This window comes from Sminthopsis crassicaudata, chromosome 5 (genome assembly GCF_048593235.1).
Source record: "Sminthopsis crassicaudata isolate SCR6 chromosome 5, ASM4859323v1, whole genome shotgun sequence".
NCBI lineage: Eukaryota > Metazoa > Chordata > Mammalia > Dasyuromorphia > Dasyuridae > Sminthopsis > Sminthopsis crassicaudata.
This window is the reverse complement of record NC_133621.1, coordinates 290,490,375-290,511,890: the sequence shown is the minus strand read 5'-3', so window position 1 is coordinate 290,511,890 and position 21,516 is coordinate 290,490,375. Positions and strand designations below refer to the sequence as shown.

At 37.5% G+C, this 21,516-nt stretch overlaps 1 protein-coding gene across 1 annotated transcript in view; it reads right to left on the bottom strand.

Moving 5' to 3' along the window:
• Positions 1-21,516, bottom strand: part of STAB2 (stabilin 2) — a 155,957-nt gene that overhangs the window by 73,407 nt on the left and 61,034 nt on the right. The window contains exons 24-35 of the mRNA XM_074271422.1: positions 21,325-21,418; positions 20,763-20,921; positions 17,157-17,252; positions 15,405-15,500; positions 9,784-9,831; positions 8,781-8,917; positions 7,381-7,495; positions 5,305-5,382; positions 3,370-3,468; positions 3,171-3,278; positions 1,876-2,007; positions 611-739 (exon numbers count right to left, since the gene is read on the bottom strand). Of these exons, the coding sequence (XP_074127523.1) occupies positions 611-739; positions 1,876-2,007; positions 3,171-3,278; positions 3,370-3,468; positions 5,305-5,382; positions 7,381-7,495; positions 8,781-8,917; positions 9,784-9,831; positions 15,405-15,500; positions 17,157-17,252; positions 20,763-20,921; positions 21,325-21,418 (1,291 nt within the window). The remainder of the gene's footprint in view (positions 1-610; positions 740-1,875; positions 2,008-3,170; positions 3,279-3,369; positions 3,469-5,304; positions 5,383-7,380; positions 7,496-8,780; positions 8,918-9,783; positions 9,832-15,404; positions 15,501-17,156; positions 17,253-20,762; positions 20,922-21,324; positions 21,419-21,516) is intronic.

Here is a 21,516-nt window from a genome sequence, read left to right as displayed (position 1 = left end):
CATCCTATATCCTATAACCTATATTCTTTAACCTTGTAGAAAGTGTCTTAAGCTCACAGACAGGTTCAAACTGACTCAAAGAAACTCCAAGCTGTCATTTTGTCCAGTGTGAAGAGCAGTTTAGGGAGATGTCATTTGAGAGTTATAAAATGATCCAAAAGGATATTGTAATCAACCAGTCAGAGTGGGAAGATGGGTCACATTCTCCCTTCCCAGTGGGTATGTTTCCAGCACTAAACCACTCACTTCACCTACTTTTGATTAACACTTCCTCATTCTACTCCTCATCCCCACAGAATTCCAGCCTAGCCTAGACCTTGGGCAACTCTTAACCCTATTTGCCTCAGTTTCCTCATCTATAAAGTGAACTGGAGAAGGAAATGGTAAACTACTCTGGTATCTTTGCCAGAAAGTCTTCAAATGAGATCATGAAAAGTCAGACATGACTGAAAGTGCTGATTCCATATACAGTTCTTCATTCATGGTAGCACCAACTGCTTGCAAAAGATAAATAGCAATGTTCCCTTGTACCTCACATACTTATTCCTAATCCTTTATTTTTCATTTTTTGGGGACTAACAGCATCATCTGTAAATTGGGGACTACTTACTCGTAAAATGGTAGTATAGTTGCTATCACATCTGTTCTTTTGGATTTCCAGGACTTTTCCCAAACCATGGATTACACCTTTGTCAGTGGCTACATTGGTGTAGTTGACTGGGGCCTCATTTACGTAGAGCTGTGAGAAAGAAGATCAAAGGATATTTTATTATTTGCCTGGAGGCTGATATATGGAAGCAGGGATCTCTAAAATGGAAGTTGGAATGGCTGCCAGTAGACTGTGGGGACCCTCAAATTTGTGACCAACCAATTGGGGAATGGGAAGATGGCTGCACTTTTCTCTCATTGCAATAACTAACTGTGGGACTTGTTTCCTTCATAATCATACCTACCCTGTCTCTTAAGACTTCCCTATTTTGTCTTCTGTCTCTAGTATATAAGCTCCCATCCTTGCCTCTTTTGAGCTGGACAACAGCTCAGAGTAATTATAAATAATCCCCACCTGGGTACTAAGAGCAGCTGCTCAGATGCCACTGGAACAATTCTACCCACCCCAATTCCCAAGATAATTTCTTTGCTGATACAGATGGCTGTTGGAAGATGGATTTTTGTTCCAGGGTAATTGACAGCTTAGTAAGAGCCAATCTCTTTTCATTTGAGTGGCCCAGAGGGAGTTACACAGACTAAGCAAATATAAATAGATAATGATTTGCCCACCAAGTCTTGTTACATTATTCTTTCTCATAAGCCCACCGGGGTATTGAACTTTTATTGTCAAGGACACCACCATCTTTCTAGTCTCCAAGGCTGATGATCTGAGTGTCATCCTTGATTCACTGTATATATCTAATCACTTGCCAAATCTTGCTGCTGCTATTCCCATCTCATATCCGGTCAACTGTACATAGTCATTTCACTTTGGGATAGTTCTAATTATTAAGAAATTTTTTCTTACATCAAACCTACATCTTTATCTCTGTAACTTCTACCCTAATTTCCATTTGCACTACCTCGTGTCAAAGCAAAAGGACTTAATTACTTTATCTTATGATAGTTCTTTCAATCCTTGAAGATAGCTATCGTAGCTTTACTAAGTTTCCTTTTTAAACAAACTTTCCTAGTTACTTTACATGGTCATTGAAGAGCCTTCACTCTAGCCCCCTTTGTTTTAGCAAGTTCTTACTTTTTGATATCCTTCCCATAATGTGATAATCTCAGCCTGGAAAGATAGGCATTGCCTATAAGGATCTATAAGTCAGTAAGTCGGATTAATGATTGATAATGGAAGCCTTAAGATAAAAGGATGCTACTCACCTGACCATTTTGGAGGAAGAATCCAATGAGGTATGAAAATCCCAGCATGGTCTCCCGATGCATGCCATTGTGTAGATCATTCTTCAGGAGTTTCTCTTCTAGAATAATATGATACCGAAGTACGCTCTCTTCCTGACAATATACAATTTTGATTCATCAGCCCCTCAGCAGGTAAGGTCCACTTTGTCCTTAAAAGCATTGCATTATTTGTTCTATGATGCATATATTTTTATGTTTTATTGTTCCTCTTATCAAAATGAAGTTTCCTACTAATAGAGATTATTAAAATTCTTTGTACTCATATAACCAATTATGAATGATTTATAAATGCATGTTGATTGATGATTAAATGTAAGGCTTTCTTCTAGACAAGCCTTTGGGTGGACCCAAAGACATAGGAAACCCTGGCTCCTACCCTCTAAAAATGTCCAATCTGATAAGATAAATCTGAATTGAAATAATGGACCATAGTGCAAATCGGCTTGTTTTTGGAGATCTGGCTAATATCGTCTAGTACAAAGAGATGGAGAAGGAAAAAAAAATGTATCCTAATCATACAGCAAAACTGAAGGGCTAAATTATAATGAACGGTTTTAAGATGATTGCATAGCAACAGTGCAAGGATGCTATGTAGCAAAGAGGAGACATAAACACAACAAAATGATGCTCATAATAGACAGATGAATAGAACTGATGTAGATAACAATCCCCCAAAATTTCAGAGGGAGAGAGATCCCTATGGGCCAGATTTATAGGGGAGATGTCATAAAGTGGGAATTGAGGTGAGTCTTAAAGAATGGGCAGAATTCAGACAAGTAGAAAGGATGGAAGGCATGGAAGACAAGACAATTAGAGCTAGTAATAGACTCACTGGTGAGGAACTGAGAGGGACTTCAGAGACTTTATGCTTTTCATTTTACAGATGAGAAAACTGAGACCCAGCAAAGTTAGATTACTTGCCTAAAATCACATGGCTACTGTCAGAGGTGGGATTTTGGTGAGCTTTGAGCAAAAGGAAAAAGTAATTCATACCTAAACCTAAAAATTAGCTCATAGGGACAATGGGGAAAGGGCCACATTTGAAGTTAGAGGTCCTAGTTTGGTTACTTATCACTTGTGTAAATTCAGGCCAGTGGCTTAATTTTTTGAGTCCTCAGTTTCCTCCTCTTAAAATGACAAGGTTGGACTAGATAGAGTAGCAAGGGAAAGTCAGAAACTAAGTCTCGATTCCTGGATACAAGTAAACCTTCTAAGTGATAGAGTTCACAACCATGGAACATGTTTCTAATACGTACTAGCGTGGCAATCCTTTTTTCTCTGATGTAATTCTCAATGGCTTCATTATTTGGGGCAAATACTGTGTAGGTATCAGCAGCTTCAATTGCGGCAGCTAGATTATATTGCTAGGGTTAGGGAGGGAAAAAAAGAACATAAGTAATTTTATTTCTCCTAGAAATAAAATGATTCAGTTCCCAAGACAACATGGATACTTGCAATGATGTAGCCCCGGAAGATGGAATAGTCAGGCATCTGATCCAGTCGGTTGAGAAGGTTGGGTAATGAGGCACTCATACTTCTTTGGGGTAAAAGGACCTAGAAGGAGGATCCAAAAATGTTTTTAATCTAAATAATATGCAACTTAGCCTGCTGATAGGGCATACTAATTCCAATACCATTTCAATAGCCAAAGTAGTAGTAGTGAGTTGGATTCTGTTAGCTCTCTAAATTGTTAAATGATTAGGGAGCTGAGAATGTTTGTAAGACTATTCTTAGTCACATGATCTGGACCATACCACTCATGCTGTTAGGTAAACCTAGAACACATCTTGTGTTATAATTTAGTGCAACCTTCTGACTCAGGCAAAAAGTATCCTAGCTTAGAGGAAATTGTACAATTTCTTCCACAAAACACATTCTAATGTTGATCAATCTACAATCTAGGAAAGTAGACCATTGAATTGACATTTTGTTTCTGTCGTTTGAGAGCTTTTTGTGCTATGGAAACAAAAAACCAATTCACCATGGACTTTGTTATTAAATGGCTCCTTATTCTTCTAGTCCAATCAATGGTTGTGTCCTTCTGGCAATCTGGTGAAGCTCATAGACTCCTTAGCATCATGCTTTTAAACAATTGAAGGAAAAGCTAATTTCTTTTTGAGCTAAGTTTCATTAGCATGAAATTCCATTTATCCAGATGTTTTTTACAGATGTGAAAAGTAAGGCTTGAGTTTGAAAACAAAGATGTAATTTTCTTTTTTTCCCATCCAAGTTCAGAGATACACCCCAAAATCTACCAAGACTAAAAAGTTCTGCTCTAAATAAAACCTTTTTGGTTTATCTTGACTATTCATAACTCTCTCTCAAATCATCATGGAATGGCTTACTTGTTATTTATTTGTATTTGCTTTCTTTATATTAATTCTGCTTGGAAGAGTACCTGTTGTAAATTCCTTGTGAGTAAGGATTGATTCATTTACTATCTTTGTACCATTAGGAGCCAGTTTGATGTGTAGTACCTAATTGGTGCTTAACAAATACTTGTGGAATTATTGATCTCTTCTTCAAGAGAAACTGGAAAGAACTAGGTACCCTAGTTCTCTACCCCTTTCCTTTTACAGATGAGGAAAATGAGGCCCAGGGAAATGAAATGACTTATATAAGTTCATAGAGATACTGGAAGCCTCTGAGGTTCCTTTCAACTTTGATATTTTGTGATTGTGGGATAAAAAAGATGATAGCATGGAGGCTGTGAAAATCAGTGGTTATAGGATCAGAGGAGTTCCTTTTTTGCAGCATCTGGTTTTTTTTTAAAGGCTGAATCAGAAAGGGAAAATTCTAATATAAGTAATATGGTTTTGCAATATATTCAGGCCTGGACTCAGCATGGATTCTGGCAATGATGAGTCACCTGCTTAAAAATGTTAGGAAGCTCAGTGCCAGTCTGTTACAATGGCTCACGATCTCATCTGTGCAATAAATAGAATGCCTCAAGAATTCTGAATAATAGTTTCTATTTCTTAAGTTGACAATAGATGACTTTTTCGGTAATCTCAAGATAAAAGAGATCAGTGAGCACAGTATCAGGTGTTTAATTATAGTTAATATGAAGACAGCTAATTAGGTCCCCCCCCCATTGTTTTCCCCCCTCTACATTCTATCTCCCAGGCGTAATGCCCTGTAGGTCCTGCTTTCAGTTTAAATCAAACTCAAATACTGAGGCTGTTACTTATTATTTGCGTGACCTTGCCTAAATGGCTGGGTAAGTCAGTTGCCTCTCGTCTTTCTAAAATGAGGAGGGTTGGATTCGATAGTTTCAAAGCTCTAGACTTCTAAGAATTCATGATTCCCCTGGGAGATTCTGCTCAGGACAAACGTGAGGAAGAGATAAAGGACCAAATCTATCTTCATTAAAGAGTTGTAACTCAATACCTTGTCGATGACATGGATGATGCCGTTTGTGGCTGCCTTGTCGCTGTCCACGATGTTAGCTCCTTCGATGGTGATATTCTGTAAAAATAAGACCAGTACAGAGAGCTGGGGGGGGGGGGGGCAAATTCTTTAAGTTTTCAGTGATATGACTGCTGCTGGGGAATGGGGGGAATTATAGCCAGTACCGGGGTTCCCAGTTTTAGCATGAAGTTCCATTTATCCCACAATCCTGCCCATGTCTTTCTGAAAGAGAGGCAGAGAGTGATGGAAGCACCACAGGATTTCAGAATTAGGGTTGTCCAGGAACTTGGAAGTCATCAAATCTTCCCCCCCATCCTTGCCCTGGCCATTTAACAGAAGTAAGAAACTCAGATCAAGAGAGAAAGAATTAAGCATCAGCCTTGAATTCAGGAGGACCCGAGTTCAAATCTGGTCTCAGACACTTAATACTTCCTAGCTGTGTGACCCTGGGCAAGTCACTTAACCCCAGCCTCAGGAAAAAAAAAAGAAGAGAGAAAGAATTATTGGTTCAAAGAATACAGCGCCTATGCCAGGTTAAAAAATGGTCTTGTCAGCAATAGAACATCTTCTTTAACTGTGACTTCTCTCTTTTGCTGTTCAGTTATCATCACCTTGTCCCAGAAGTTTTCTATTTCTTTTTTTTCCTGAGGCAATTGGGGTTAAGTGATTTGTCCAGGGTCACACAGCTAGGAATGGTTAAGTGTCTGAGGGTGGATTCAAAGTCAGATCTTCCTGACTTCAGAGCTGGTGCTCTAACCATTGCTCCACTTAGCTGCTCCCTCCAAGAAGTTTTCAATGAGAATAATAGAAGTTTGAATTTGGAATCCCTGCTGTCACTTAATACTATGTGACCTAAATCACTTAACCTCTCAGGCCCTCAGTTTCCTCATCTGTACAATGATATATTGGACTGTATGACCTTCATTTAAGTCCATTTAGGTTTCATCTATGGACCTAAGACCTGAAGCATTTTTTATTTTTCCAACGTGGAAACTCTCTCTAAAAATATGTTACCCATAATTGAGTTACCCACATTTGACCTTCAGATTTGAGGTCTGGAAAATGTCAAGGTCAAATCCTGCCTCTGATACATAATAGTTAAGTGACTTTGGATAAGTCACTTTATTTCTTGACCACTTCAGGTAACTGTCTATGAGTTCAGATCCAGAGGAATGTTCCACTTGACTGGTAAAAGAAGTTTTCTGGTAAGTGAATGAGATGAGGTGAGATCTTTCAAGACAGTTGTGAAAATCGAGTAAGGCTTCATCTACTTCAGAGTTCGAGTAGGCCTGAAGGACTCTGAAGTTCGAGCAAAGGGCATTGCCTTCCCCTCCTATGACATCTCCCTATTTCATCCAAATATGGGCAACTATGTACTTATTGGTCAAGTTCAAATTCATGGGTAGATCTCGCGTTTAGAATGTAAGACTCTCAGCCAATGAGGATGAGGGTCAGTGGTGGGAGGGGGCATTTTGCTTTAGGGATTAAAGGTGCTGTCCTGCCCACAGGAGGCGCTTCCTCTCTTCAATAGTCTACTCGAAGAGTGGGACGCCCTTCTCACGAGAATGTACAATAAACTTTGCTTTTCTTTAGAGCTCTCTCCAGCTTTTTTTATTAAATGGTGTTCCCTCACCATTTCCGTACCACACATAAGGGAATTCCCTATCTCACTACACAAATACAAAAAAACTTATTAATGGAGAAAATAAAAAACTCCATTCTGTAGATGTAGTGTGCTGAGGATAGCAGAGTCATCTAATTCTCCAGGCCTCAGTTTCCTTATCTGTTAGATAAAAGACTAAATGTCTCTAAAGGTCTATTTCAGGTCATATCTATGATCTTTTGATTTGTAATAGGCAATTGCTCAAAAAACATTTATTAAGCAATTTGTGCCAGACACCCACGTACCATGCTAAGCTCTGGGAAAACAAAGAAAAAGTGGATACAATTCTTCTCCTCAAAAGATTCAAATTTTAATGGAGGAGACAATAGGCACATACATAATGCATGCAGGGAGATAAAGGGAAATGAAAGCTGTTTTTGAAACGTTCTTACCCCATTCATTTTAGCTAAATGAAGAAAATTTCCTTGCAAAGATGTTGCAAGCATGTCTGAAGAAGACAGGACCTGGAGGTCTGAGGTTCTGTAGGTGCCCACTAGGGAATGATACCTAAAACCAAAGGTTACAAGGGTGAGGTCTAAAGACACCATTAGCATTTTAAAAAATCAATACTTTGTACAGGAGAAAGGGTACAATGGATGCTTTTGAGAGATGTGGGTTCCAAAAGACATGTTGGAAAATGCCATTCACATCAAGAGAAAGAACTATGGAGTCTGAATGAAGATCAAAGCAGACTATTTTTGTTTTTTAAATGTTTTTTTCTTTCTTATGATTTTTCCTCTTTTATTCTGATTCTTGTTTCACAACAAGACCAATATGGAAATATGCTTAACATAATTGTACATGTATAGCCTATATCGAATCACTTGCTCTCTTGGGGATGGGGAGAGAGAAAAAATTTGGAACTACAAATCTTACTAAAATGAACATTGAAAACTATCTTTACAGTGTAATTGGAAAAAATATTAAAAGGGATATGAGATCAGAAGAGAATATGGGCTGGTCATGAGAATTGATGGATATCCTTTGTGTTCCATTAGCATATCATGGGATATTATGTCAAACAGAAGGGAGATATGATAGAGGAAGGTCCATCTACCCGTTGGATGGGTCTTCTGGAGAGGATGTTTAGGAGGACATGGACACAGGCCATGGAATTATGGATCTAAAGATAGAAGGAGTATCGGAAGCCACAGAAAGTCACATGATCATAGATTTGGAGATGAGGTCATCTACTTCAGTACTCATATTTCATAGGTGAATAAACTGAGGTTCTGAGGAAGTTGTAGGATCATAAATTTAGAGCTTGAAGAGAATTCAAAGACCCCTTCCATTTTAAGATAAGAAAACTGAGGAGATTAAGTGACTTGTCCAAAGTTATACAAGGAGTGAATATCAGAGGTGAGACTTAACTTATGTGCTCTGACTCTGGATTGTAAAGGATGAGAAAATATGAATGGGCTATGATCTCTTACAGTTGTAAGACCATAGATTTAAACTTGATAAGGACCTTAAAAGCCATCTAGAATTCATTTACAGATAAGGAAACTGAGGCCATGAAGTTAAATGACTCACACAAAGTCACACTAGCTTCAAAGGTAGGAATTTAAATCTAGACCTGCCTGATCCAAAAATAGTTCTTCCAATTATTGCCTTCAATAATTATTGGAAGGCCTGTCCAAATTAATGAGGCCTCAGGTTCAAAAGATGTCTTGTAGAACCCCTTCAGAAAAAAATGCCATGGGGCTTTCATGTATTCAGCCTTCAAGATCTGTTCATAGCCAACAATCGATGGATAACTTTTAGTCTGGAACTAAACATGAGCTGTACTTACTTGATTAGGGTTGGAATGTTGCTTTTTGACAACCAAAAGGTCTTCTCATCCTGGTCCATATTTTTGATGGCTTGTTGGGAAGGCACCAGGACTGTAAGGTTGGAGGCACTTGCGAGCATCGCTTGTGAAGAGGCCTCCTAAATCACAGTCAGAGCAAGAGGGGAAGGGTTCCACATCATGAAATGGAGGCTGCTAGCAGTGCTAACAATGTAGTTTGGGATCTGGGAGGGGTTATAAATCTTGAATCCTGAAGGTTCTATTCCCAGGGGAATCTTGGGGTTGGGTGGTCCATTGGGTTGTGGTTGGCAAGGAAATGAGGATCATTTAGAGTAGTTAATGAGTCCTAAATTTTATTTTTCTGAGAAGGGCTCTAAAATATAACTTGGGAATCTTATAAGAATGTAAAAAGAATTTTGTTTGTTTTGTGCCCCTAGCACCTAGGAGAGTTCCTGGCACATTTTGTTTGGCTGGATGGGTTGGGATGAAGCACTATTATGATTTTATTGGTGTAGAGCGTCTATGTGAAGACATTCCCTCCTCATCTCTTCCTCTTAGAACCTTCTAGGATTAACTCAAATGCTGCCCCTGGCAAGTGACCTTTTCTTATCTCTCCAGATTTTCCTTTTGCTTCCCAGTCTCCCTTTTAGAATGTAAATTCCTTGAGGGTGGGGAATATTTTTCTTCCTTTTTTTGTATCCTTAGTGTGTCAATCACAGTGTCTGGTACATAGTAGGTGCTTAAAAATGCTTGAATAATTGAATTTAATTCTGAGAGTTATAGACTTCAGTCTTGAAGGCCAAAGGCAGAGTCTTTACTTCCTATTAGTTGGCACCCTTCTCCCTAGGCCTTCACCACAGAGAGGAAAGGGACATAGACATTGAAACATAGTTTACCCTCCAGGGCTCAACCATGAAATCTCCACCCATTTTCACTGAAGTAATTTAATTTCCCCAAGCCTGTATGTGTGATTCAAATACTTTAACGTTCAAATAAACATACTTACATTTACCCATTGGTTAAATATGGAGGCTTCTGACAGAAGGGACAGTTCCTTATTCATGTGAATAATGAATAAGAGTGGGAGAGAATGAGAGAAGGAGAGAGAAAGAGGGAGGGAGAAAGGGGAAAGAAAGGGAAGCGGAAAGGGTGGGGGAAAGGAGAGGGGAAGAAAAAGAAAGAGGAAGAGAGAGAACACATAAGAGAAAGACTAATTAGAGGCATCATCACAGTATATTTATAGTTTAGCACATTTTCAACTTGCTAGCCTCTGAGCTCACACCTGCCAGTCTCTCTGATGGAGACATTAGTGAGTTCATTAGGTATTAGACAATTTGCACATTGCCAGATTTGCTCATTATCTTAACTCTTGGCAGATTTTATTATTCCAAAGACTGGTGAAAAAATAATCCCATGAGCAAAGTCACTGAACCAGCTTCAACACCCAACTCAGGCGCTACTTCCTTTTCTGAGTCAACTGCCTCCTACTATTCTCTCTTCTCATTCACCCCATCTTACTCCTCCTAGTGACAAGTAAGATCTCTCTCCTTGAATTCTGATAGCATTTTCTTTGAGCTTTGCTCTTATATTAATCATGTTTTGATGTGCATTAAAGTTATTTATGAAAATTTTCCTTAGAGCATAAGATCTTTAAGGGTAAAAAATAATAATAAATAAAAGATTGTTATAAATACAAGTAATAAAATATAGCAAATATAAACTTACCTAAATAATAAAATAAATAAAACTTGATAAATATATTACTTACATTGCATTAATATATCAAATAGCTAAAAATGCAATTTATTCTGTATTTAATATGAAATGATATTAATTGATGCTGATTTGTATTGGCAGAGGAAATTCTTCACCAACAACTCCCTTTGTTGAGGAAAACACAGGTACAAAAAATTATTAATAAGGAACATTATTTTAAAAATTCTAGACCTCTTGTAATTTCATACTCTACCCAAAATGTTGTGTGTTTCAAGTGGAAATATCTATTTCTGTCCCTACATCTTAGTTCTTGTTGTTGTTCAGTTGTTTCAGTCATGTTCAACTCCTTGTGGCCCCATTTGGGGTTTTCTTGTCAGAAATACTGAAGTAGTTTGCCATTTTCTTCTTCAGTTCATTTTTCAGATGAGTAAATTGAGTAAAATGAATAAACAGGGTTAAATTACTTGTCCAGGGTACCACATTTAGTGTCTGAGGCTGGTTTTGAATTTGGAGTCTTCCTGACTTCAGACCTGAGCTCTTTCTAGTGTGCTATCCACCTCCTCTAAGGATTCAATTACAGGATCTTTCCAAAAGGAAGTAAATTATGAACAGAAAAGGCATATCAAAAAAAGGAATCAGTTGCAAAGGAAGATAATTAATGTCTTTCACTTTTGATTTGTTGAGTTGAAAATGAAAGATTGTTCCACTCGTGATTTACGGAGATAAGAATATCAACAATCATTTTGCACCTTAGATGGTTAGAGAGTTTTCTGAGTTACTTAGGGAAGTGACTTGCAAAGTCACTCAACCAGTATGTCTCAGAAGCACTATTTGCAACAAGCTGAGACCATCTCTGTATTCAACATATCTATCTATTCCCCAATTAAATGAGATAATATTTCTAAGTTACTAGGTCAATGCTCAGAACCTAGTAGTCATTATATAAATGCATATTCTCTTCTTTTCTTCGCTTTGAAATTGTCTTTTATTTACACATGTTTTTATTTACATGTATACAAGGTGTTTCCCTTAGAGAATATAAGCAACTCAAGGGTTGGAATTATCTCATTCTTTTTCTTATCCTCAGTGTCTAAATGTGCTTGACATGAAGTAGCCATTTAATAAATATTTGTTCACTGACTGAAATTTGGGAAATTAAGGCTGAATATATAGTACTCATAGTTGGGTTTCATAAGGAGGATAATTAAGCCTTTGAAGTAGAAGAGATTTTCAAAGGAATATATAGAAGGAGAAAACAGAAAACTGAGGATTCCCTTTGGGGAATACCCATATTCACATAAGGCATGTGAATCGAGTAGGAAAAGCAGAGGAGGAGGAATCAGTGATGTAGGTGAAGAATTGGGATAGCATCATATCAGAGAAGCTGAGTTGAGAGAGAATTTTGTATAGATCAGAACTATCCAATGTCAAAAAGAGTTCAAGAAAAAATGAAGATGGAAGTTGATCATTTGAGTCTGGGATTCTCTGGGTCACTGGTCACATTTGTGGATGTTGTGAATATAATAGACATGGAGGAAGCAAGACCAAAATGGACTTGGTGCATGGTGGGAAATGAAGATTTCCATCATTTAGACAGGAAACAAGAACTAGGCTGCAGGTATGAGTGAGGATTTTTTTTTTTTAAGTATAGAAAGGGTTTGACCTCTCTGCAGTACAGGAGAGCACCAACTTTCTTCTTAAAATTCTACTGGGATTCTCACTCTTTTTGTTGCTGTTCGCTTGCATTTCATTTTCTTACTCATTTTCTTTCCTTTTTGATCTGATTTTTCTTGTGTAGCAAGATAATCGAATAAATATGTTTACAAATATTGGATTTAACATGTTTTAACATGTATAACCTATATTGGTTTGCTTGCTATCTAGGGGAGGGGATAGGGAAAAAGGGGGGAAAATTTGGAACACAAGGCTATGCAAGGATCTATGTTGAAAAATTATCTATACATATGTTTTAAAAACAAAAAGTTTTAATTAAAATTAATTAAATTATCAATTTAATTAAACATTTAAAAATTAATTTAAAAAATTTACTGGGGCAGATTTCTCTATAACAATTATTCCAAGTACTGGCTTTTAAGCATGTCTAACATTCTCTGATTGATTGCCTATACAGCTAACAGCCCAGTTGATTCTCTGCATGGCTTGTTCCAAATTGGAGGGCATTCTTTTGAGGAATATGTCATGAATGTAGAGGTCACATGTGATAAACCTGACTTGTTTGTATTCTGCAGTGAGGCACTATTATAGGATTTGGTAAAGCTGAATTGCTTCTGCATTGAATCACCTTAAAGCCAGCTCATCTAGAAAAGTAGTCCCATTATGATAATAGGCTGGGGATAATGCAGAGAAACAATGTTGTCAAGGGGAAATGAAAGGAGAGAGAGACTTTAGAAGCTGGTATCTATGGTAGCCCCAGAGGAGTTCTTTGAAATGCATGAATATTCATCTGAACTCACCATGGGAAACTCACACTTTGATGCATTTGAAAAGATGAGAATAATAAAATTTTTGATCCTTCATAACCCTTAGAGGTCATCTATTCTAACCTTTGCTCTTAGAAGCCTGGGCTTCCTTCAAGACTCAGTTCAAATGTCATCTTCTGGAAAAGATGTTTTCTGGTTCTTTTGCCTGTTGATGCCTTCCTCCCTGATGCTATCTTTGAATTGTTCTGCATGTATCTTGTATGTGCTGATTTACATATATGTCTCTTATTTGAACATAAAACCCTCAAAGAACTGGAAATAAATTATATAGATGGCCATCAACAAATTGTAGTTATGTGAATATAACAGAGTCTTGTTGTGTTGTAAGAAATGATCGATATGATGGATACAGAGAAGAGTAGAAAACTTATATGAACTGATGCAGAGTAGAGGAATTCAACAGGAAAACAAAGATATAATGACAGCAATATAAATGGGAAAAGACTATCACCACAAAACAATTAAAAATCAATGTTGCAATATCAGAAAGAATAAATAAGCCCCAAAGAAGAGACAGGAGAAAACACTTCTCTCCCTAAACATTAGTGAATGTGGGGAATTCATTGCCTAAAAAATCAGTTGATTTTGCTGAATTTTTCTTTTTCTTTAAAAATAAATTCTTCATTATCAGGTATGACTCTTTAGGAAAGAACAGGGAACAGATGCAGGGGGGAACCTAGGTGATGGGAAGATAAAAGATCTTAATAAAATCTATTTTTAAAAAGAGCATAAGCTACTTGAAGATGGGGACTCTTTTTACTTTTTCTTTGTGTCCCCAAGTGTTTGGCATACAGTAAGCACTTACTAAATGCTTGTAGCCTGGTTGAATTATTTTGTAGATGAAGAAATCAAAGATCAGAGACATTAAGTGAAATACACTGTGACAGACAGAAAGTTAGTGACAGAGCTAAGACTTGAATCCAAGTCCTTAGGTTTTCAGTCAGGTATTCTTCACTGAATCTCAAGTTTCCTTCAAAATTTCAAAGTTCGAACATTTTTTTATTAAAAAATCATCTTCTACATCAAAATTTTCTTAATTATATTTCCTGTCATTTTGCATTTTTTTTGGGGGGGGATATGCTTAAATATCTACACATGGTCTTTGTGACAGAATGTCAGCTCTGTGAAGACAGGAACCAGTCTTTGTATTCTTAGATCCTAGAACAGTGTATGGCATTTAGGATATGCTTGTTGAGCTGATATTAGAAAGGCATGGGAAGATTTACATGAACTGATGCTGAGTGAAATAAGCAGAACTGAGAACACATTGTACACAATAAGAAAGGATGTGTGATAATTACAAAAGCCTTGCTTCTTCTCAGTGATTCAGTGATCCAGGGCAATTCCAATAGACTTTGGATGGAAAATACCATCTGCATCCAGAAACTATGGAGTTTGAATGTAAATGTAATGTAATGTAATGTATGTACGTATGTATATATAGTTATATATGTGATTAATGAATGCATGTATGAATGCATGTAAAAAAGAATTATGGAGATTGAATGTAAATCAACACATTCTATGTTCACTTCTTTAAAATTTTTTTTTCTCATGTGGTTTTTCCCTTTTGTTCTGATTTTTCTCTTCCAATATGATTCATAAAGAAATATGTATTAAAATTGAATTAAATTTTAAAAATGATATGTTTGTTGATTGACTTTTGCTATGCCAATCCAGAGGAGCTTTTCACCACAGCAGAAAGAAAGGTAAATTTGAACTTAGAAGACCTGGGTTCAAATCCTAGCTCTGTTACAAATTATACTTATAAAGCAATGGTTTTCCTCTCCAATAAACAGATGGCTCGTAGATCTCTTCTATTTCAGAACTGTCTCTAGAAATGTGAACCACAACTCAAGTCATGCCCCCCATCCTGTGCTTTGTTCATGCTTTCCCATATGTTCTTCTTAGAGGGTCTACCCAAAGTGAGGGAAGACTTCCCATATTACTTTTGATCTCAAGAGGGCATCAACAACATGCTTGGGCTGTCCATTTGTCATTCCACTTGACTAGCCCATCTTCTCCTATCATGCAATCAAGTGGATGACATCCTCCTGTTCTTGACTCCAGAATTTATTTTTGTTAATTGTTTTTTCTTGCATCCCGGAACTCCACATCTGCCCAGCCCATTTTAAATAAGACACTCTTTATACTTTTTTTATATAAAGGGAAGAGCTTGGACCAAAATAGAACATCTTCACCTTTGTTCATGGCAGACTGTTGGCTTTAGTACTGTTGTGTTGAAAGTCTTGATGTCATTCATGCAATAGGACAAGGCACTATTGTCTTGGGTTCATGCCTCCTTGAAAGAAAGATCCCAAGGTTTCTGGTGAAATTTCTTTACAAGATTTGATCTTATTTCTTTCCCTTTCTCTCTCTTTTAAAAACAGGGTTCATTTGGATTACTTACCATAGCTACATTTCCATAACATAGCAGGCCATCTCCTTCATAACCATCCTGGCAAACACAGCTCCAGAGGCCAGAGGAAGTGGGCTGGCAGGTTGCCTGAGAAAAGAAAGGTGATGGTAAATAAATTAAAAAAAATACATATATATATAATTATTTTTTATTGCTTTTAGTCATTTTTAGTTATGTTTAACTCTTTGTGACCCTATTTGGAGTTTTCTTGGCAAAGCTAGTGGTTTGCCATTTCTTTTTGTCAGCTCATTATACAGATGAGGAAACGAGGCAAACGGGTGACTTGTTCAGGGTCATACAAGTAGTAAGAGTCTGTAGGCACATAACTAAGTGTCTGTGGCCAGATTTGAACTGAGGAAGATGAGTTTTCTTAACTCAAGACCCAAGACTCTATTTACTGCAATACCACCAATCTGCAGGTAAGTCTGAGGGAATTGCATAGGGTACCAAATTCCCACACAGATATTAAGACCCAGAGGGAAGGATCTGATCATAGAATTTCAAGTTGTAAGGCATCTGAAAGGTCATTATTCACCCTTACTCCCTTTTTCATAAAAAGCTCTAGTCATTTCCTCTAAGATGAAACACAATCCTTGTATTTGGATTTTATTTTATTTTATTATTATTATTATTTGCTGAGGCAATTAGGGTCAAGTGACTTGCTCAGGGTCATACAGCTAGGAAGTGGTAAGTATCTGAGGCCTCATTTGAACTCAGGTCCTCCTGACTTCAAGGCTGATGCTCTATCCATTTGCAACCAATGCTCTAACCAATTGCCCCTGGTAGTTGGATTTTAAAGCTCTTGCAATTTTGTTCCAACCTATCTCTGTTTTTTTTAGCCATAAATTCAAGGGTTAGATCCTTCTATTTCCACATTTATGATCCTACCTTTCCAAACTTTGGCAAATTGGCCTTCTGTTTCTCACACATAAGAATCATTTCTAACTTCCAGGATTTTCCTAAGACATGCTACATGCCTAGAATGCCAGGCTCCTCTTTATTACCATCTCAGAAAATTCCTTTCATTCTTTCATAATTCAATTAACTCTTTTATATGAAATATTTCCCAATTCCCATCAAACTGCTAGTTTACTCCCTCTTCCCAATGGCAGTACTTTTATTTAATTATTTGTGTTTCATGTGTAAATTGTTTAGTTGTGTCTGACTTTTTTTGGGGTTTTCTTGGCAAAGATACTAGAGTAGTTTGCCATTTCCTTCTCCAGCTCACTTGACAGATTTGGAAACGGAGACAAAATTTGGTATATTTCTATATATATTCTTATCCCTCAAAGATCCTTAAAAGGAGGGGCTATTTTATTTTTGGTATTTGTGCCATCAAAATCTGACAAATATCAGGCATTTAATAAATGCTTGTTAATTGCTTGATTGAGTGCAGTAGAATGTAGTCAGAAATTGCTCTCATTATTTATCTTTAGGATCCCAGGATCTCACCCATAAGTGCTTAATAATTATTTGTTGAATCACTGAAAGCACTTCATTTCTATTAACTCATTTGATCCTCATAGCAACCTTGTGAGTTGGGCATTATAGATATTATTAGTCTTATTTATCATCATGTGGAAACTGAGGCAGAAATAACTATGGGTCAAAAACTCAGGCCCAGAACAGAAAAAGGACTTGCCTGGGTCACACATCTGGTAAATGGCAGAGACAAGATTAGATTCCAAGCCTTGTATTTTCCACTTGCTAATTTACTGCTTCTCCCCAGTAAAAGTTACTCACCAGGGGATGACATTTCCTTGTTTGTTCCAAGCACGACATTACTGGTTCACAGTCAATCCCATTACCTCGGAATCCTTTTTTACACTCACAGTTGTGCTGTAGTTTCAGAATAGAGCACAAGAATAGTTATTTAAACAATTAATTTCTTCAGACTTCTAAAAAGACACAATAAAAAGGTCACAATCTTATCCTCACTATTACATGTGGTATCATCAATGGTGTCGCCTTTGTCAATACATAGAATGATATTACTTGACAATCACATAGTGCTTGTGGCTTTTCAAAGTCCCTTACCTGCCTTGCCTCATTTAAACCTTAAAACAAACCTGAGGAATTGAGATTGAAGATTTTATTATGCCCATTTTATAGATGGTAAATCTGAAGCTCAGAAAAGTCCAATGACTTTTCCAGGGTTATACAGATAACAAGTGTCAGAATCAGGATTCCATCACAGGTCTTCCTTCCTCCCTACTCAGTACTCTATCAATCAGTCAGGAAGAATCTATCAAACAGTTATTATGTGGCAGGCTAAAATCTGGGGATACAAATAGAGGTAAAAACAAAACAAAATATGGTTACGTCTCTCATGGAGCTCACGTTCTATGCAAATTATTATGTATGTGATGCATGCAATGCTATATATCAAATCTAAGATACATGTTTTATACAGTGTAAATGGAAGGTAACCTCAGAGGGGAGGTGTGTTGGGAAAAGAGTTCCTATAGAAGGTAGGACCTTGGCTGCATCTTGAAGGAAGCCAGGGAGACTAAGAGGAGGAGGTGAGAGGAAGAGCATTCTGTAACTAGAGTCCTTAGGGCTCATCTATTTGGGTCCCCATGGTTTAAAATGGGAAAAAAAATGCAAGATTCGGAGTAATGAAATGACCTTTTCATTCTTGCATAAGCAGCACTTAGGATTTGAATTCCCATCTTCTGAAACTCAGTCTAAATGGTATTCTACTCAAAGCTATCACTAGGAATTTTTCTGTACATGGGGGGCCGGTCAGCATAGTGCTCCCAACTGGAGGGAGAGGAGATGTCCCCCACTATGGGAAATTGTCATTCCCAAAATCCTTGCATAAGCTTGTGGGAGTAGGGGAGCTCCCTTCTGCCCATTATGTGGTAGCTTCCTATTTTAATTATTCATGCTAAATAGATGCTAAATTATGTTGTTTCTGTCCAGCAGAAAGATTTCTAAATAGTCAGTGCCCTGGGGAATAGTTCCTATTACCCTGCCTTGTTGATAATAATAGCAACTAGTACCTATGTAGTGCTTAAAGATTTACAAAGCATTTTACATATTAACTCAGATCCTCTAAACTATACTAGGGAGATGTTATCATTATTCCTATTTTACAGATAAGGAAATTGAAATTAAGAGGGGTTTCTGTGACCTCTCAGGGTCACATAGTTAATATTTGATCATTAACAACTTTGTGGGAGAGGTACTTTCATTATTCCCATTTTACAGTTAAGAAAATAAAGTTAAAGGGAAAATTAAGGCACTAAGCCTTAGGGTCACACAGTTACTAGGGTCTGAACTGTTGTTGAGCCTTTTCAGTCATGCCCTACTCTTGGTGAGTTCATTTTGTAGTTTCCTTTTCCAGTTTATTTTTACAGATGAGGAATTGAGGCAAACAGGGTAGAGTGACTTGCCCAGGGCAGCAGAGCTAGTAAGTGTATGAGATAGGATTTCAACTTAGGAAGATGAGTCTTCCTGATTTCAAGCCCAGTGCTCTATCCACTGTATCACCTAGCTGAGGCAGGATTTGAATTCACATTCTCTGAATCCTAGGAATCTATTGAATATATTGCCTAACTGCCACAATCCTGCCTTAAAGTCAAAGGCAAAATAAAGACTCTAAAATGTAGGTAGGTCTAGGAAAAGAAAGGCAATTTTCAGCATATCCAAGTACACTGAAATTTAACAGAACTTTGTGTCTAAAAGAATAGGAAATACTGTTAAAATTATTTTGATTCGGGGAAAAAAACTAGAAACTTAATAAATAAGACATGGAAAAATAGACATATGACTTAATCCCATGATCTCTATTAGATGTCATCAATCAAGTCTCTAGACAAGCTCAGAAGTGGGATCTCATGAATGGGTCTAATTGGAATGAGTAAAGAAATAGGGGTGGTTGGGTAGGAAGAGCAGAAAGAAAAATGAAGAAAATGAAGCCCCTGGGAACAGGGGCTTTTATTTTTTGTTTTTGTATGTCTAGTGCCAGGCATATAGAAGGTATTTAATAAGTGCTTATTGATCAACTGATGTATTTACTTTGTATAATAATAATAGCTAATATTTATGAAATGTCTTAATGTTTTTAAAGCACCTTGTACATATGATTTCATTTGATTCTCAGAATAACTCAGTCTGGGAGGTAGATGTGATAATTATTCCTGTTTTACAAATGAGGAAATTGAGACAGATTAATGACTTGCCTAGGGTCGATCACACACCAATGAATATCTAAAAGAGAATTTTAACTCTAATCATCTGACTCCAAGGCAAACTTGTAAATATATGGTGTTTCTTTGATAGAATGTAAGTTTCTTGAAAGCAGAGAGAATTTCATTTTTGCCTTGGTATCCCTAGAGTGCCCAGAATACAGCAGGTGCCTAAATGCATTTTGACTTGAACTGACCCTTTCCTTTCCATTTTTACAAGCCTGATATAGGTCCTCATTATCTCATCCTTCAAGATGAATGAACCTGAGTTCAAACCTTACAACTCACTCTTTGTGAAACTCCAGGGAAGTCACTAACCCTTCCTGGGCCTTAATTCATCAACTACAAGATGAGGGATGTTGAACAAGATGATTTCCGAGATTCCCATCTAATTTTAAATCTATGGACCTATAAACTGAGGCTTGGAGAAGGAAACTTTTCTTTTTTTCTGGCTTAAGTTTCCTCATCTCTAAACCTTTGAAATATCTCCAGCTTTATGTCAATGAATCCCACTATCCTGGCCTTGAAACTTGTGTTCCTTCCTGACTTCTTTCTATAGGGTTCTCAGTAGGGAGCCAAAGAAGAGTGATATTGACTTGGGGCAATTCATCCTTACTCCTAAAAAAAAAGAACCCAAAGAGTCATAATTCAAGGAATCATAAATTTAGGAGCTGGAAGGGACCTTAGGGACCATTCAGTCCAATTCATTCATTTTCCAAATGAAATAATTGAGGCATGGTAAAGTAAAATGACTTGACCAGGGTCACACATGATATAGGATCATAGAGTTGTTGCTATGGACTTTATTGGCTATGAAGTCTAACCCTTCCATTTTACAGAGAAGGAAGGTGAAGGTCAGAGGAGTGTAACTTGATTAAGATCCCAGAGATAAGAAATAAGATCATGGACTTGAAGTTGTCTGGGACCTAAGGGAGCATCAAGACCAACCCCCCTCATTTTAAACTAAGGCACATAAAGGAGAGATGAATTGCCTAAAGTAAGAGAAAATTAGTACAGAATATTATATTTGGAGTGGAAAGAGAGTTTGGAGTTTGCACTACCTAGTGACCAATACCTAAAACATATTCAATCCTATTTTGGAAAATGGTACCATCTCTAAGTATGCTTCTTGTCTGACACCTGACCCATCGCTTACCTGGCCAGGACCTACATACAAGCAGGTTGCATTATCATGGCAACCTCCAAAGTTGGGTAGCAAGCAGTTATTAATTGCTGTGCAATCTCTTCCATCTCCAGTCCATCCAGGTTGGCAGACACACATGTGAGTTCCTGTACCGGTTTTAACACATTCTGCCTATGGAATCGAACAAGACAAAATAAAAGGCACTAGAAGCTTTGGCGTGGTCATAGGAATACGTACAGAACCCACGATTTCACTGGTAGAAGGGAGTTCTAGGTAAGGAAATATAGGTTGGGAGCTTAGAGCCAGACATTGCCTAGGGAGTCGGGGAATTAAGTGGCTTCCCCAGGGTCATGTTGACAATAAATATCATGCAAAGAACTTTCTTAAAAAGTCTTCCTGGTTCTAAGGCTAGGCCATATCCACTATGCAATATTTCCTCTTTATCAACATATTCATATGGCTCAAAACAAACAGACAAAAAATGTACTCAAGAATGGGAGATCCAATATTGCTTCTTCCCTTTTCTACCCCCTACAACTTCTAACCCATTTGTGAGATTAAGCCAAATTCTCACATTGCTGCTGCAGCCTCCTGGGATGTTTCCTGCACATGGGTCTACTTCTGTACAAATGGTCCCGTCACCCTGGTATCCTTGTTTGCAGACACAGCTGAAAAACAGGATTGTGCTCAGTTATGGAGTTAGAGGAGAGTCCTTGGCCATCACGTGATCTAACCTCCCACCAAGCCTAGGAGATCCCCCGACAAC